At 37.5% G+C, this 17449-nt stretch overlaps 2 protein-coding genes across 5 annotated transcripts in view; one reads left to right on the top strand and one right to left on the bottom strand.

Annotated features, from left to right (window-relative positions):
• Window positions 1-37: 37 nt before the first annotated feature.
• On the top strand, window positions 38-5579 carry mpnd (MPN domain containing). The gene is made up of 13 exons (XM_077224166.1): window positions 38-147; window positions 684-886; window positions 1257-1478; window positions 1603-1714; window positions 1832-1910; window positions 2622-2718; window positions 2838-2910; window positions 2993-3069; window positions 3154-3322; window positions 3422-3492; window positions 3950-4039; window positions 4303-4395; window positions 4980-5579. The coding sequence occupies exons 1-13, from the start codon at window positions 144-146 to the stop codon at window positions 5064-5066; spliced, it is 1377 nt and encodes a 458-aa protein (XP_077080281.1). The 5' UTR covers window positions 38-143; the 3' UTR covers window positions 5067-5579.
• Window positions 5580-5583: 4 nt separating this feature from the next.
• The window catches only part of sh3gl1b (SH3-domain GRB2-like 1b), a 35020-nt gene continuing 23154 nt past the window's right edge, over window positions 5584-17449 (bottom strand). Inside the window, exons 2-10 of one of the 4 annotated variants that reach the window (XM_077224171.1) lie at window positions 13097-13165; window positions 11981-12053; window positions 11659-11802; window positions 11432-11565; window positions 10758-10916; window positions 9944-10047; window positions 9712-9845; window positions 9356-9403; window positions 5584-7885 (exon numbers count right to left, since the gene is read on the bottom strand). In XM_077224171.1, coding sequence (XP_077080286.1) covers window positions 7692-7885; window positions 9356-9403; window positions 9712-9845; window positions 9944-10047; window positions 10758-10916; window positions 11432-11565; window positions 11659-11802; window positions 11981-12053; window positions 13097-13165 — 1059 coding nt within the window. In that variant the 3' untranslated portion in view covers window positions 5584-7691. The remainder of the gene's footprint in view (window positions 7886-9355; window positions 9404-9711; window positions 9846-9943; window positions 10048-10757; window positions 10917-11431; window positions 11566-11658; window positions 11803-11980; window positions 12054-13096; window positions 13166-17449) is intronic. The other 3 variants (XM_077224172.1, XM_077224173.1, XM_077224174.1) reach the window with 3 other exon arrangements.

Genomic DNA, 17449 nt, shown 5'->3' with positions numbered 1-17449 from the left:
TGTTTTTGAATAACAGCCTGGTGGCGAGTGTCTGCACAGAAGTGTTATATTAACACCGCTAAACTGAAGTGGCGGAAAGAAAGACATCACACCAGTCTGTGGAGCAGTTTCAGGTCAAAGCGTTTTCCGACGATTATCACGAAATGGGTGAGAATAAAAAATAAATAGTGATTTTTAATAAGCGGGTGAAATTAATAATTACTAGGCCGCGGGGTTGCGGAATGGAGCGAGAACCGTTTCTCGACATATTATCAGAGCGGTTTTGTTTTAATTTCTGCGGAAAAAAAGCTTATCAGATGGAGATGGCAGCGGACAGTCGCTGATTCCCTGATGTGAGATTCGCTCTGTTGACCATTTTTTGTCCCACAATAATAAGCATTTTCCCCCAACATGACAGTTCAGAGTCCCAAGTAAATACTTTGTTCGAAGGACATTCTAATTTGACAATGTACAAGTTTGAGCGATTATGTTTGAAAACTGTTTTAACTTGATCTGAGGACATTATAACGTAATTTTGTAAATAAAGTTTCCTTGTGAATTTTTCTTTTAATACCTTGAATAAAAGATTGGATGTCAATTCTCTTTGCCAGTGTTTAGATGATTCCGACCAATTAATAATGATGCTCAACGTATCCCTGCCTGTATGAATTCCTTATTTATAATTCTGTCTTGTTCGTCCTCAGGCTCGGAGCCACCCTCTTCTCCTCAGGTTGTCGAAGAAGGCGCGGATGAAGAGGATGAGGAGTTGAGTGGGGCTGAAGATGCTGACCTGAGAGCTTCCTCTGGGAGGGGTTCCCTCCTGACCAGGAGAGGCATCACACTAAGAGTCCTCTTAAAGGATGGTCTTGTGGAGCCTGGAGATGGCGTTCTGTCCATACACTATCTGGTACTACTGTCCAGAAACTTCATCATAAGGACTATTACCACTTATCCCTTTTATCGTTAAAGAAATAGTTCACCACTAAATGAAAACGGTAGCATTTATTCACCCTTCCAGACCTGTCAAAACATGGAAAAGTGTATAAAAAAAGTATGTGGCACCTACAAGATTAAAAAATGACCTAGCAGAATGTCCTAGTTAGCTCTTTTCTTTTATTCCATATAATGAAACTAAACGATGACCACGACTGTCATGAAGGTGAATAAATAATGACAGAATTTTTGGTGACATTTTTTCAGAATTTTTCATTTTTGGGTGAACTATCCCTTTAATACTTCTCTGGTCAGGTGCAATTACTCTGTCTCTGTCTCCTTAGGGTAAAAAGTTTGTTGGAGATCTGTTGAATGATGGGAAGATCCGTTGGGTGGAGACCGGGCAGATCTTTAACTCTCCAAGCGCCTGGGCAACACACTGCAAGCGCCTGGTGAACCCGGCCAAGAAGTCTGGCTGCGGCTGGGCTTCGGTGCGGTATCGTGGACAGAAACTGGTCCAGTACAAAACCACCTGGCTGCACAAATACCAACCCAGTGCCGACATGGTGAGCAATGCAGGGAAATTTATTGAGAGCTTGCAACATGCAAACAAGAATTTAAAAGGGGATAGATGATGAACAATTACTGTGCAACCAGCAGGTTGTGTATGATTTGATTTGTTTACCTCAGAGCTTGATAAGTGAAGGAGAGGATGATGAGATGGGAGATGATGACGAAGAGGAAGGGAAAACGATCATGCCAGTAGAGGACAAGAATAAAAAGTCCAAACCTGAGCTGCACGGTATGATGTTATCTACCTAAACATTACATAGAAAAAACTTCACCCAATCGCCCTGATTCCTCGTAAAAACATGGCACCTGAGAGGTGATGACATAAGTTATTTCATGTTCCCCCCAGACATTAGCCTGATGCAGAGGAGAGAAAGAGAGAGAGTTCCAATTAGGTATTGCACTCTTGGCACCAGAGATGCTACAAGGTAATTATTACATTATGAAATATATTTGAACCACATATTGTCTCCTGAGGTATATCTGTTATATTTATTTATTGCTGTAAAACAGTGTAATATGAGAATTTTATGATGACATTTACTGCATTTCAGTGCACACTGTAGTGCATTATGGAAATAATGCTTTCTAACAAACACTATACCGTTCAAAAATGTGGGGTCAAGAAGATAGTTGTTTTTTTTATTGAAAGAAAGAAACTAATTCAGCATTAAATCGCTCAGAAATGGAAGACTTTTATATTTTAAATAAAACAATTACGTTTTAAATGAATGTTTTACTTTACAACTTTATATTTATAAGGGCATCCTAGTTTCCACAAAAATATTAAGCAGCACAACCATTATCAACATTTATAATAATAATAAATGTTTCATGAGCAGCAAATCAGCATATTAGAATGATTTTTGAAGGATCATGTGACTGAAGACTGGAGTAATGCTGCTGACAATTCAGCTTTGACATCAAAGGAATAAATTATATTTCAAAATATATTAAAATAGAAAATATTTATTTTAAATTGTAATAGTATTCCACAATATCACAGTTTTTACTATTTTTGATCAAATAAATGAAGCCTCGGTAAGCATGCACTTTCTTCGAAAAACATTAAAAATACCTACTGACCCCAAACTTTTGAAAGGCAGTGTACCTGAATGTTCCTGTGTTTGTCTTCACAGAGATCCACACACTCTCGTAGAGCTCTCCGCCTTTTCTGCGATCAACCGCTTCCAGCCTTTTAATGTAGCCGTTTCCAGCAATGTTCTGCTGCTGATGGTAAAATGCTCATGGATTTTTTGGTTTTACAATCAAGTCAATACTGATGATATGAAAATTAGTTTTAACAGTTGAAGGCAATATATAACACTTCTATTCTAACCCACTTCTATTCTAAGGATTTCCACTGTCACCTGACCACAAGTGAGGTGGTGGGGTATTTAGGGGGGCGATGGGACACTAACACACAATGTAAGTGTAAAAAATTTTGTAACCACTGTAATAGCAAATTAAAGGTTAGAAACACTTAAAATTGACATTTCATGTTCATCAGTGCTTACGGTCTTGAGGGCGTTCCCATGCCGTACCCGCTTGGCTGATAAAGAAGCTGCCCCAGCTGTCGAAGAAGAGGTTAGTCTGCAAAACTATTGTGTTGGCTGTAAAAACATAGAAATGTACCATAGTCTCCAGCAATTTACCTTTTGAACTATGCAGATTTGTCAAAATCTCTTCATGCGCGGGCTGTCATTGGTGGGATGGTATCACAGTCACCCCAGAGGCCCCGCCCTCCCCTCTCTACAGGACATCGATTCGCAGATGGATCATCAGCTCCGCCTTCAAGGCAGCAGTAACGGTTTTCAGCCCTGTCTAGGGATTATCTGCGGTGCGTGATGGATTTAACAGACGATCACTGTGCAACACAAACCGTCTTATTAAATGATCAGTGATAAGTCTTTTCTTTCCTTTGTCTCATCACTTATAGGACCCTATTATCATGGCAACCAAGGTGTGGCCTCCACTATCACACCATTCTGGGTAGTTCCCCCTCCTGAGGTAACTGTTCTTAAACATTTGTTAAACTAGTAGTTTACTCACACTTTATTTGGTAACACTTTATTTAAGTGTCTTTGTTACATATGCTACATGTACTCACCATAGTAATAACAGTAAATTATGCATGATTACATGCAATTAACCCTCAACCAAAACCTAATCCTACCTTAACCCTATAGTAATTACATATTGTTAATTACTACTCAGTACTTAAATATATAATTACACTGTAACAAGAACACCTTAAAATAAAGTGTAACCCTTTATTTTAAGGTGTCCGTGTTACAATGTAATTACACATTAAAGTACTGAGTAATAAAAATTAACTACATGTACTTACTAAAGGGTTAAGATTACATTGTGTTTTAGAGTTAGTTGCATGTAATTATACACGATTTATAGTAATTAGTATAGTAACTACATTTGATGTTACATCAAATTTCCCCCTTCCATTTAGCAACGACCCAATGATTACGGCATCCCAGTGGCAGTAGAGGTCACATACGTGCAAGACAACTTCCTTACTACAGACGTGCTCAATGAGATGGTATGATTACAACTAGCATGTTATATTTATCCATCTTAACAACATCCATCTTGGCAAAACAGGAATTTTATTCCCTTCTACAGTTCAGTATGCCTCAGAAGTCATCTTTTTGAAGCGAATCACTCACTGGTTGTCTTTTCCTGCAGTTCTAGATAACACCTCACTCTAGATTAGATTAAACCAACGTCTAAACTACATCCTGCAGAAAGTCTTTTGGTAAGCTAAAATCTATTCGTTTCTTATTTTTATATCTTTCTGTGTAGATGCTGTTGGTGGAGTTTTATCGGTCTGCTCCTGACCTGGTGCAGTTCAGTCAGATGTGGAGTCCTAATACCTCAATACTCGACAAAATCAAGGTCAGCCATAATTTCTCTCCCTCCTACATACACTAAACAAACAAAACACAATCAATTTCATGATTTACAATTACATCATTAAGATTATTCTTAAAGGTGCTACTAGTGTCAGGATTGAAAATATAATTAAAAAAGGTTTACTGAACACTCACTCGGTCTTCCTTTACTCAAAATATAGATGCAAACTCACATTATTGGACAAGCCAATGTCGGACTGGTCGGGATGCTCAAAATGCTCAAACAGTTATGCTTTAAAAGCACCGAAATCAGACTAGTATGATTTCAGTCAGACTAAAGTTTTTTCATGACACTTTAAAAATAAATGATTGCTTTAATCTGATTGAAATAAAACTTTTAAAGTGCATGTATACAAACATAAAGGTGTACATTTTGAAGAGAAATCAACCTATGAATGTTTTAAAGTTGTCTTTGCATAAACGGAAGGCAAATCCAAAATCCAAAAAATTACCTTTAAAACATTATAATTTGCATAATTCAGTGCCATTAACAATAATCTCACTGCAAAGCATAATTATATGTCTGACTGCCAATGTTAAAAGAAACGCTTGTTTTCTCATTCTCAGGCTTCTCTGTGTGGCCACGCACCCAAAGACCAGGCGTATGCACAGATCCTGGAGCACGTGTACAACCAACTGCGCAACACTCAGTGACCAGAGCGGTTTATGTCTGTGCATTTGTGTTAAGCTGTAGAACTGTTGACCTGGGACCTCTTGCCCTGTGCATTACCGTCTGTGCACTGTTATACTGTATATGAAATGCCTTCATGGAGGATATATCATATATGCTTCCGTCCAAACTGTTGCCTTTAGGACTATTAGGTCTGTATCACTGGCTGTGGTTTATGCGTTTCTGCCATATCGGTGCTGTGAAACTTGTCTTCCTGTGTGCTAGGAATGTCTGGTGGGTAGTTAGGAAAGAGAAGATGAGTAATTGAAATCTTTCTCTCTCTTTCTTTTGACTAGTATTTATCTGTTTGTGTGGTTAGATTTGTGCCACGTTGACTACGCAATATGGGAACAATGCCTTTTACCTGCTGAATACCTTAAAATATACACTGGAACAAATGAAATGTGCCGATTCCATTTCCTTCTAACTTAACCTCGTTGCATCATGTTTTTCTTATCGTATGATTAAAGAAACAGTTCATACTCATACAAGTGAAACAGATAAGAGTACTTTCTTGAATTTATTTACTTAAAGACGAGTGGACACAATAACATACAAATATTTAGAGTTCGGAATACTTAAGAATAACAATGTAATGCAGTTAAATCTGAGACATACAAGAGGAGACTTTAAAACTAAAACATACATCAGCCTGCTATTAAGCTAACATGCAAAAATCATTAATAAAAAAGGTTGAATGGTTTTGTATGTATATAAAAACAATATAATACTAAATAGAACCAGAATGATTTATTTTCATAAAATCATTCTGGTACCATCATTCCATTAGATAGAAATAACCCACTTGCTGTTTTCTTAAACTTGTAGTGTTGCAAAGGCACATTTGCTTGTACACATGCTTGTACATCTGGTCTCGGCTCATGCCAAATACTGAAACCAACAAGCCCTTCGTAAATAATTAAAGAGGACAGACATAGAAACTACATATTAGATCTAAAATCATAATTAATATTTTGTTTGGTGTCCTAGATTGATTCATGCCATCGAAAAGGCACTAAAACCCTTTTTTTCACATTGAAACGGTCACCGTAGCCTGTCCGATTCAGCACATCTACAATAGTCTGTTACGGTGAGCAAAACAAACCGTGGACAAAACATGTAAACAGACACTGGGAGGAAAAGGTCACAGAGGTGCTCTGTGCAGACAGGACATGGAGTCGGGGTGCAGGGACAGATGTTGGTATGTTCAGAACCACCAAGATGGTGTGTAGGTCCATGCTTTTATGGAGTGCAGTATTTGAAAAGAAAAACAAAAACATCGTAAGAACTAAGGAACACAGTAAAATAGATAAACTAGATCTTCAACCACTTTTAAAGCTATAATAATACTTTAAAAGTGATGGGTGAGAGCAAGAGATGTAGCACCATCCCTTCATTTCTGAAGATGAGAAGTAATATTTGTTAATAAAGAAATTCTGTGTAAATTAAATTTAATATGGGGTTTATGAGCCAACATCCACCCTAAACACACCCAGATATACACACCTGAAATAATGGGACACTGCCAGCAGCATCAGATGTATAGAATACTGTAAACTGACTTCAAAAAAGGAGAAAGAGAGAGGAAGACTCTAAAATTCAGGCTGCCAGAAGAAGACATTTCCATTTAAATAATTATTTGGCTGTTTCCTTCAGAAAACACTGCGCAAATTGTTTATTTGCTGCCCTTTGGGTTAAAATTTGTAAAAGGAGAAGCATAGTGTTTGATACTTTATAAACGGTTGTAGTGCAGTAAAACCCTCTCCACCTGACTAAACACATCCATTAAGTGTTTAAGCTCACCTTTATGACGAGATCCAAGGTGCAATTCAGCGTCTAATTCTTTTATCTTGTAAAAAATATACATGAAAAATATTAGATGATGAAAAGCTATGTTAAAATTATGGAGCATAGAAAATGACTAATTTCTCTTAACAGGTCTGTGGCTCAGGATTACTGCACATTGGGACATTTCACACACAGCCCCAGTGCTAATGTGTCCGTCACAGATACAAGGCGGTTTTCTCCTTAATCTGAGGCAGGTCAATGTCGCAGCCTGACCAGCAGGGGGCGGTAAAGGGACCAGTCGAGTCAAAATGCAACTTTTCACAATCCAACAGTTGAGAATTTGTATGTAGATAAAGGATTTGTACGTAGGTAGGTAGATAAAGAATAGCCTGTCTACTCTTTAAAAACATGAGAATTGTATCACAGGGATATCATGATCTGTATTCATTTCTTTTCAGTTAATGCAGCACAAACAGTATGAAACATTATTAAAAGACTTAAAACGAGTTAGAGTGTCTGAAATTTTAGCTTAAGGACCAAGTTATACCATCCGAATGTCAGTCAACCAGTCAGGAAGTCAGTCAGTCCTGGAATGTGAAAGGTCGTCATTTCCCAAAGTTCCCTCCTTCAAAAATAAATCAATGTGTAAAAGTGCCAGAGTACAGGTACATTTGGATCAACGGCAACAATGTGGTGAGGATGAAGACCAAGATGATTTCAACTGGCTCCTTTCTCCCTACCCCACTTCCCTCCAGCTTTCTCCCTTTCACTTTTTAATTGCTCTTTCTCTCTCTCCCCCTCTTTTCCGTGACAGAGATCACTTAGTGTGGCAGAGGAACGATCACCTCCACATAGTTGAGAGGGAAGAATCCGGATTGGCCACGCAGCATGCCTTCATACCAGTTTTCATCAATCTGATTGGTCAGATTGATGATGTCACCCTCGTGGAAGCCCAACTCGCCTTCGTTCTCCGGATCAAAGTCATAGAGCGCTTTACAGCACGGCTGCTCCGCTGCTGAGAGGACAGATGGAGAGATTTAATGACAATGGGATATTAAGGAGGGATTTGGGGAATGAGGGATATTAGTTTACGGCAGTAATCTGACATTCTAGACACAATCATAAGACAAAGTATGGAGTCCTAAAGAAATGATTTACTCTAAAATGTCTCGTTCAGGTTGTGTATAAACACCCAAAAATGTTTTAAGGGAATTTACATGATTTTAAAAAGTAATATTTGTCATTTCTATTTTGAAAAACTAATATTTAATGAAAAGCATTAAAGAACAAATAAAATGTTTAAACACTTTCATACTTTATAGCAGGATTTAGGTAACTGAAATAAAGATGAAATAAAATAAAATATAAATATTAGATTGATGAAAACTTGAAACAGTTTTTGTACCAACAGTTAGCCTTGGCAAGTTTAAGTAATACATTTAATAAAACTAAAACTGCAATACAATAAAAGCCAAAAAGCAAAAACTAATAAAAATGATAAAAGCACTTAACAACATTATTAAAACATTAAAATTAAAATAAATACTGACCAGCAAATACCAGTTAATTGAAAATATTAATAAATACTACTAAAATAACACTGCTTCAGTAAATTAAGAAGTTTTTCAGTTTCCTGCCTAAGAAACTTTTCTGTCAAACCAAAGTCAAGCCCTCAGTGAGCAGTGCCGATATATGTGTTAGTTTAACACACAGTTTTAATCCCACTACAACCGTCTGGGTTAGGACAAGATGCTCTGTGTTAGTGAGGGGTCGGGTGGCAATGCCTGGGTCAGTGGTCATGTGACAGGAGACCTCCAGTTTCAGTCTGTAGCAGGGGCTCACTCTGTTAGGTGGAGCAGCACTCTGTGATTGAGACCAACATACATGTGCACACTTTACACACACACAAGCGCAGAGACACTTGTACAGTCTTCTCTTACACACATGCACACCTCTTTCCTGTCAAGCACACACACCCATACAAGACACTATGTAACCTGTAGTTTGCTGTATATCACTGCAATAAACTATCAACTAATGGAGAGCTGAACTTTGCATGTTTCAGACAAATACTTCCCTTCATAAAATCATTCTTTCACAGCTATGGGAAAATTCTACTGTAGATGTAAATAATCTATGCAAGTAAATTAGAGGAACTTATTATAGCCGATAGTGGTATTACAGAAGGACAATTTGTGATAGTATATTTTGCTTGCCATTTGCTGTTGTAATGTGAGCCTTTTTGTAGTTGTGCCACGTCTTAACTATTTAAAACTTTCTCCAAACGTTCCTATTCTGTTCTGCTTCATACAATTAGATGAAGGAAATCTAACTGTAAAAAAAATTACACTCTTTTGATTCTTATTAATTAGAAGACTAGCTAGAAAATGTGCAGTTTTGCTCATTTTTTTTCTCCACCACAAACATACATGAACACATACACTTTCCCATGCAAACATACAGAATCACACACTATCTGACTCACGCAATCTGGGTTTCCATGTGGATATTCTGGCAAACTGGTTGTATGGTTCTGATGACGCAATGGGAAGAGAACACAGAACAGGGTCACTGGCTGACGAAGAGAGCAGCTGACAGCTGTCCATTTGGCCTGTCTATCCCGACACACGCACAGGCGGTCTCATCACACCCTGCCACGGCGCAGTAACCGCACAAAGCACAATGTGCCTTTCTCTCACTAGTCCAAAGCATTTCCTCAATGTAATGAAGATCATCTATCCTCATTCAAGAATAGCTCAATTCCTCAACTTATTCTGGCTACATAATAGAGGCAATGGGCATTTTATGACTTTGTGAAGCAGGGAAAATGTCTGGTCTTACCTGTATTGCGCATGGGTGGAGCAGATGTTGGGGTGAAGCCACCGTTCGACTGTTCGATGGGGTCTCCAAAGTCAATTACAGGCTTGGGCTTGGGCATATACTCTTTACGAGGACGTGACTGAGCATCTTTCATCCTGGGTGGTTAAACAGGAGTCATTTATTGCCTCTTTTGACAGAATCAAGAACAACCACACATGCTGTGAAAGGAGGACACATGTGCTCACATACACACCTGTCTCTGAGTTTGTCAGAAAGTTCATCTAGGATTTGAACAGCCTGTCTGTGGTACTGCAGCTGAGACTCAACCAGTGATGACAGCTGGCTCACCTGCTCAATCTGCACAGGAGCACACGCACATAAAATATATAAAGATATATCTATTTGTCACTTATGCACATCCACGGTTATTGTCACACTGGGCAACCACAACAACCTTCATTAACAAATAGTCACAAATAGTTAATGAGTAATTCCTGAGGCCTTGAGTTCACACTGGTCTCACTAGACTGCTGAATTTAGACTAGGAGCTCTGATAGCAGTTCACACTAAATGTTTACTATCATTTAAAACTCTACCATACAGTATCTTTAGTGTATTAGTTTACATCTAGAGCCTGATGAGTTTAATATAGTCTTTCCATGGACTCCACTAGCAAATGTTTATTCCCTTATAAAGTTATTGCAATATTGTACCTACAGATGGCGCTCTGACATCTCCTAAAACATTAGATAAAAGCTGCAGCAAAGGAGCAAGAGGATTTTTATTGTTTGGGCAGCTTTATTGGATTACCTGTCTGGACCCCACCCCACTGATGGGCTGGAGTCAAAAAAGGACAGGACATTTTCATCTTCGATACTGCTAATTCTAAAGTGTCAGCCTTTGCCAAAATTACTTGAGAGACAGTTGAGTTGGTATAAAATCAGTCAGGCAAGGTGTTACAGAAAAACACTAAATTATTCAGTGCTGCTAACAGGATTAGAACAATCCCCAGGACACACAAAAACACACTGAATGAAGCATCAAGCCGTCAGATGGTAAATCCTTACATCAGTTTCCAGAAGGTTGTACATGCTGATCTCAGCCACCTCCTTAGATTCATGAAACTTCTCCAGCGCCTGCCTGACCTCTTCATCTGGAATTTTCCCCTGACGTTTCTTCTTATAGTCAAAATCCAGCCTGCGTCCTTCAAGTTTTTTCAAATGGTGCTGAGAAAGAGGGAAACACTTTCAATATAACTGGTGTGGATCCAGAACACATTAAAACATAGAAAAGGAAATGAACTCTAAATATAAAATCTATTCTTCAAGAAGCAAAAGGAGGATTTTACTGCACAGTTCTTCATAAATACAATTAACGTGCAGATCTTTATTTCTTGTTAATAGTCTTAATAGAAAGAAAGTTAATAGAACAGTTAATGGACAAACAACTGCCAAAATTTTACCTTTAGGGGTACAAAAGCTTGTCACTGGGGCAGGGACAACGTTGTACCTTATATACCACTAAAAGGTGCTTATTATTGCCTTAGTATATGTACCCTCCTTAAGGTACAACTATTATCTTTTCAGGGGTACTGCTCCAGTGACAAGCTGTTGTACCCCCCTAAAGGTAACATTTTAGCAAATTTCTTTCTGAGAGTGTGGGTGTCACATAAAACATTTTAATTTTACTTTCATATACAGTAGGTATCTCTATACGCGTTTGAGACGGATTGAAAGCAAACCTGTATCTCTCTTAGGTCCTTGTCACACAGGCCTTGTAAAGGGTCGATAAAATTCTGTTTAACATCAATGTCCAAAGAATCCTTCACCTCTGCTAGCCTCTTCATACTTTCACCAACATCAAATAAAGCACCACCTACAGACACAAATGTGGTTGTTTTGTGCATTTGGTTAGCTGGAGAACAGCAGATGAAATCTGTGAAGTTTTAAAAGCTGCACTCAAACCCACCAAAGTTTGTTTCCTCTCCGAGTTCTCTGCCATACTTTGCCATGCATTCTCCCAGCAGCCCCTCGGCCTGTGGATAACCTGGGCTCTTCACCTGCCCTCTGATCTTAGACATAGTGTTTAACATAGATAGCTTTGCACGAGATGCTGTGTGAGACAGAAAGACAGTAACAGTGGAAACAACAGAGAAAGAGAAATAGAATGAAAAAGACAGAAACGTTTTACAATAATGATCAATTGTGTGCATGTTTTGTCAGGAAAAAAAGTGTGTACAAACTATAGACAGCAAGCTAAATAAAAGCTCCAGGGATGTCTTTGGTCTTACCTGGATTGGGCTGCAGGTACTCTGATGTTTTAGAGATGACTTCTACCACAGCTTTATTTGTCACATCTACTTTCTACAGAAACACAGAGGGGAGGTCAATGCACAGAGAACACGTATACATGCAACACTACAAGATAAACACAATAACCAACACAGAATTAAAAAAAACAAAATGGACATGGACATGTAACAATAAGAAGTCTAATTAATCAACGTCTAAAACTAAAATCAAATTACACGACACTCTGGGATGTTTTAGATTCTTGATTCTGATCACAGCATGCCGCGGTCTAATATTTTTGTATAACAATGCTTAACTATAGCTATATTTTAAAAGTTATCTAAGGCAATCAATCTCCTTGACTGTGCAACTTAAATGGCTTTTGTAGCACTGAAGTCTCTTTCTTCACACATAATAAGGCCATTTCAACAGATTAATAATTCAAGTTCATTTATTAGGCAAGTAGCTGTGTGAATGGCAGGATAATATAGAGTCAGCTGGTCATTATTTCAAAATAAACCCTTTCAGGATGATACATGTCATCAGGCTTATTTTGCAATGTTGACATACAGACTGTACATTATGCCTTATTGTCTTCTTAATCAAGGGAGTATCTGTACTGAATTTCCCTACATAAGATCTATCAGACTACTGTTCTTCAAGTCATCTTTATTTGCGTGTATTCTATTAAATCATCTACTAAAACATGTAATTACAGAGGAACTGAATGAAGAGGCATCTGTCAAATCTGTGAAAACACAAGTTTAGTGTTTAGTGTTAACAAAGTTAAATGTATATCATTGAGCTATATTTTAAGGAGACCTCTGATGACATCATGTTTAAAGGATTGGATAATTAAAATAAAATTTTAGCCAAAGACACTGCAGTGAATAAATATGTCAGATAATTATAAAAACATACAATCATGGATCACTACAGCAACACCACTTTCACTTTGAAAATAAAAGAAACTTTCCACAAAAACACAGGTAGTGTAGAAAATCTCATTGACGGATGGGTGGGACAGAGGTGAAGCCTTTGAATCACTTTATGTGTTTAAATCAATGTTTTAGAAAGACTATTGGCAGCGGTGTGGGAAACTTCTCTCCACTTACTCTCTCCAGGTCCTTGAACTCCTCGTCCAGTTTAGTTCCCTCAGCACCACCAACCTTCTCACTCACCATCTGACACAAACAGAGAGAGAAGCCCTTTTAAACCAGTATGACTACCTATATTAAGATTAGAACTGGATGATTCTGGATAAATTGAGAATAAATTTTTTTTTCTTCAAATAAAGATCACGATTTTCCCACGATTTTGAACAGACAACTAAAAAACATAACATGGAATTTACTTGAGGTTCTGACAAATTGTTAATTGCTGCAGTCTATTGAAAAATTTTAATCAATTGGAATGAAATATTTTTTTTTTAATCAGTTTGAATTAATGATTCAATGAATCATTTATAAATACTTCCCTTGTTTCATTACGTGATGAATCAGCGTTTTTAAATACATCGCTTGAATAAGTGATTCAATGACGAGGAAATGTTTTAACAGTCCGCCACAATTCAATTGTTATTTAAAGTGCCAAATTACTTGCAAAAGGTGATTTGCTGTATTGTGATTGCTTAGGTAGACATCAGTGTTTACATCCAAAGTATACACTTTTTTCCGCAGTAGGGGAGAGTGGGGACGGTTGCAACATGGCTTATTCCTTCAATTAGGAATAAGCTACAGTGAAAATATTTATAATGCACATGCTCAGTTAGCTCCTCCTGGAAGAAAGCAGGGACATGTGACCATTCCTTCTGCAAAAAATACTTTTGTTAAATAAAATATATATATTTTTTATCATCAGAGTTTTTGTCCTAGTGTCTAAACTGTTTGGATGAAGCATTGTTAAGTCATATTTTGATCAGTGTTTTCTTAGCTTCTAACCGGTATAGCTGGCATGTGTCAAAGCTATTGTGTTAAGCTAGCAGAGCAAGTTTTATCATGGCTTTCACTGTAAGGAGTAGGGACAGTTGCAACGTGACGTTTTGACAAAATCTGCAGGACAGTGGCCCTCCAGGAGCAGGATTGGACACCCCTGCACTAGATGTTTTGCCAGATGTTTAAAAAAACATGATTCAGATGATTTATAAGCCTTTTTAACTAGTGAGGACCAGGAAAATGTCCTCATTAGTCAGTTGTAATAATATTTCACTACATATTTCACTACATTTCACCTCATTATAGCAACCAACAGAAGTTACAGTGGCCGACAGTAAATATGTCGTCGCCTGAGACAGCAATGAGGTGTCTTAAAGTAAGAAATTAGGTTTACTTAATTATTCAGTAAAACGATAGTTCACCCAAAAATTAAAATTAGCCCATGATTTACTCACCCTGAAGTCATCCTAGGTGTATATGCCATTCTTCTTTCAGACAAATGAAATCAGAGTTATATAAAAAAAAAAATGTCCTGGCTCTTCTAAGCTGTATAATGGGAGTGAATGGGTATATTTTTTAGGAAGTCCATCAAAGCGCATCCATCCATGATAAAAGTTCTCCACACAGCTCTTGCGGGTTAATAAAGGCCTTCTGAAGTGAAGCGATGCGTTCGTGTAAGAAAAATATCCATATTTAAAACTTTATAGACTAAAATAACTAGCTTCCGGAAGACGGCCGTACGCATCGATTTCGGCGAAAGACTAACCCTTGTACTTGACGCACAACTTAATGACGAACGCGGTTGCCCAGTTTGTTTGTTTGAACCGCGAGAGGCGTCAAAGCTTACGCTACTCCTACATCCTATGTCATATATCGTCAAGTATTACTCTTTTAAGTCGGCTTGCATACGGCCGTCTGCTGGAAGCTAGTTATTTCAGTCGATAAAGTTTTAAATATGGATATTAATTTACTTCACTTCAGAAGAGCCGTGTGGAGAACTTTTATCATGGATGGATGCGCTTTGATGGACTTCCAAAAAAATATACCCATTCACTCCCATTATAAAGCTTGAAAGAGCTTTATAATAAAAGAATAAAAGAATTTTTAATATAACTCTGATTGTAATTGTCTTTAAGAAGAATGTCATATACACCTAGGATGGCTTCAGGGTGAGTAAACCATGGGCTAATTTTCATTTTTGGGTGATCTAACCCTTTAATGTATTAAAATTTTGCCCAACCAATACAGTCTCTGAGAAACTGAAGAAAATGCAAAAATGTGTCTCCACTCCCCCCTACTTCTGCGATAATTTAAATATTTTTGACATGGAAATGACGATACTGTGTAGCTAAAAAGACTATTTGTGAAACTGTTTCATACCTAGATACTATAGCCTAACAGCTTTCTCTGGGTCAGTGGCAACGCAAAAAAAGATTTGAATGTTCCGGTGTGATTTTGTCAAAGCTTTAATAGATGTGGCCGTGTGGGTGTTTGAATCGAGATTGCGACCTTTTAATGATTAATCGTGCACCTCTAATTAAAATGACTGTAAAATAGGCAAGACATTTACAAAATGTAACTAACTGGAAAAGCTTGTATTGATCATACCACAAAATCATACCAAGACACAAAACACACGGAGACCAGTTTAATACAATTCATCAACAACTCGTGTCAATTGACACTTTCCCTCCACCTCTGTATTCCTCATAATATATAAACTGCAGAAAATGGCTAACTTTTACAAGGAACTCATTTTAGCACCGCACACATGTAAATCCAATTAGCCCTCCCTGCAACTCATTTCCCTTGCGCTCACTTGGGAGGGATCATTTTTCCCTCTGTACTTCCATAGCTTTCATTCTTAATACTTTAAATACCTCCATATTTATTATCCTATTTATTCTCAGAAAATCATTGTGAATATATACAGCATCATGCATCACTTGCCTACATCAAAACACCAGTGGTATTTAAAAACAAAACAGCTCTGTGTGAACCTGTCTGCCACAACAGTTGTTACTCTCAGGACTTGGTAACACATGCTCATCCAGACATCCACTCACTCTTTATGTCCTGAACATGCAACGAAGAACCAGAGACAGTGATTGTGCAACTGTTGAAACAAGGCCACATGTTAAATTTCAGTCCTAAATAACAAACGTTGTTTGTTTTATAGCTTTTATTTCCCCTAACTGGAGTTTCAACATGGAAAGCACTGGATGTTTGTCATATTACATCATATGAACATTAATAACAAACACATGTCATTTTATCGATGTAACTTGCCATGCTGAGAAGTTCGTTTTGTGTTTTTGCTATTTCTAATGGCTGTATTAAAGATAACAACATGTTTCCTTGAGTTTTTCTCTTTCTCTATACTGTAAGCATTTTCTAAGGTCTAAACATGCATGTCTAGTTTGTGAACAACACACTTCAAATGGTCTTTTAAGTCCAATCAAAGTTTAAAAAGACTTTTTCATAAAATCATTAAAAATACACTATGGGAGTTTCTTGCAACATCAGCTGTATAGATTGATACAGCAAACATCTCTTTAAGACAACCCTTAAAGAGGTTAAAAAACCCAACAAAATTTGCAATGAAATTAAAACATTTTAAACTAGGGCAGTCCACTGAATTAACAACAGCTGTAATTTAAATGTAATAATCACAATTATATGCAAAATATTAGCTGACTAAAGCCACCAAATTAAGATAATTCAGACGTGCCATTATTGTTGCAGACAAAAGAATTGTATAGATATAACACACAGGGCCTTTAGAAGTTAATAAATTGTTGCTTTCACATCATTTAATGTAAGCCTATTAAGCCTGCAGTATTTTTTAATTGTTAGTATAATGTAGGCTACATATGCAGATTGATGTCTAATAAAAAAATCCCAATAAATTAATGTGTTAAAGGATTAGTAAACTCCAGAATTAAAATTTCCTGATAATTTACTCACCCCATATCATCCAAGATGTTCATGTCTTTCTTTCTTCAGTCGAAAAGAAATTAAGGTTTTTGAGGAAAACATCCCAGGATTTTTGTCTATATAGTGGACTTCAACAGGGACCAACAGGTTGAAGGTCCAAATTGCAGTTTCAATGCAGCTGCAAAGGGCTCTACACGATCCCAGCCGAGAAATTATGTGTCTTATCTAGCGAAATGATATGTCATTTTCTAAAATAAATGAATAAATAAAAACCTTTTTTTTTTACATACTTTTTAACCACAAATGCTCGTCTTTCACTAGCTCTGCGATGCGCGTCCACGACATTAAGCATTATGTAGGCTCATTGGAAAGGTCATGCGTAGGCGGAAGTATGAAAAACTCTCTATAAAACATCTCATTTTCTCCTCCAACTTCAAAATAGTCCGACATCGTTGTTTTACAACGATGGGGCAGTCATGGCCTAATGGTAACAGAGTTGGACTGGTGACCCAAAGGTTGCTGGTTCGATTCCAGTACCGGCAGGAATATGACTAAGGTGTCCTTGAGCAAGGCACCTAACCCCCAATCGCTCCCTGG

This window comes from Siphateles boraxobius, unplaced genomic scaffold (genome assembly GCF_051911475.1).
Source record: "Siphateles boraxobius isolate OS27281-9 unplaced genomic scaffold, OSU_SipBor_1 9, whole genome shotgun sequence".
NCBI lineage: Eukaryota > Metazoa > Chordata > Actinopteri > Cypriniformes > Leuciscidae > Siphateles > Siphateles boraxobius.
Note: the sequence above shows the minus strand (reverse complement) of the source record. Positions and strands in the feature narration are given on the sequence as shown.

Bases quoted from the DNA above. Each gene is read 5' to 3' on its own strand.
- mpnd (XM_077224166.1), top strand. The intron at 3,070-3,153 runs GTTAGTCTGCAA...TGAACTATGCAG, and splicing joins CCCCAGCTGTCGAAGAAGAG to ATTTGTCAAAATCTCTTCAT. The intron at 4,040-4,302 runs GTATGATTACAA...CTTTCTGTGTAG, and splicing joins CAGACGTGCTCAATGAGATG to ATGCTGTTGGTGGAGTTTTA.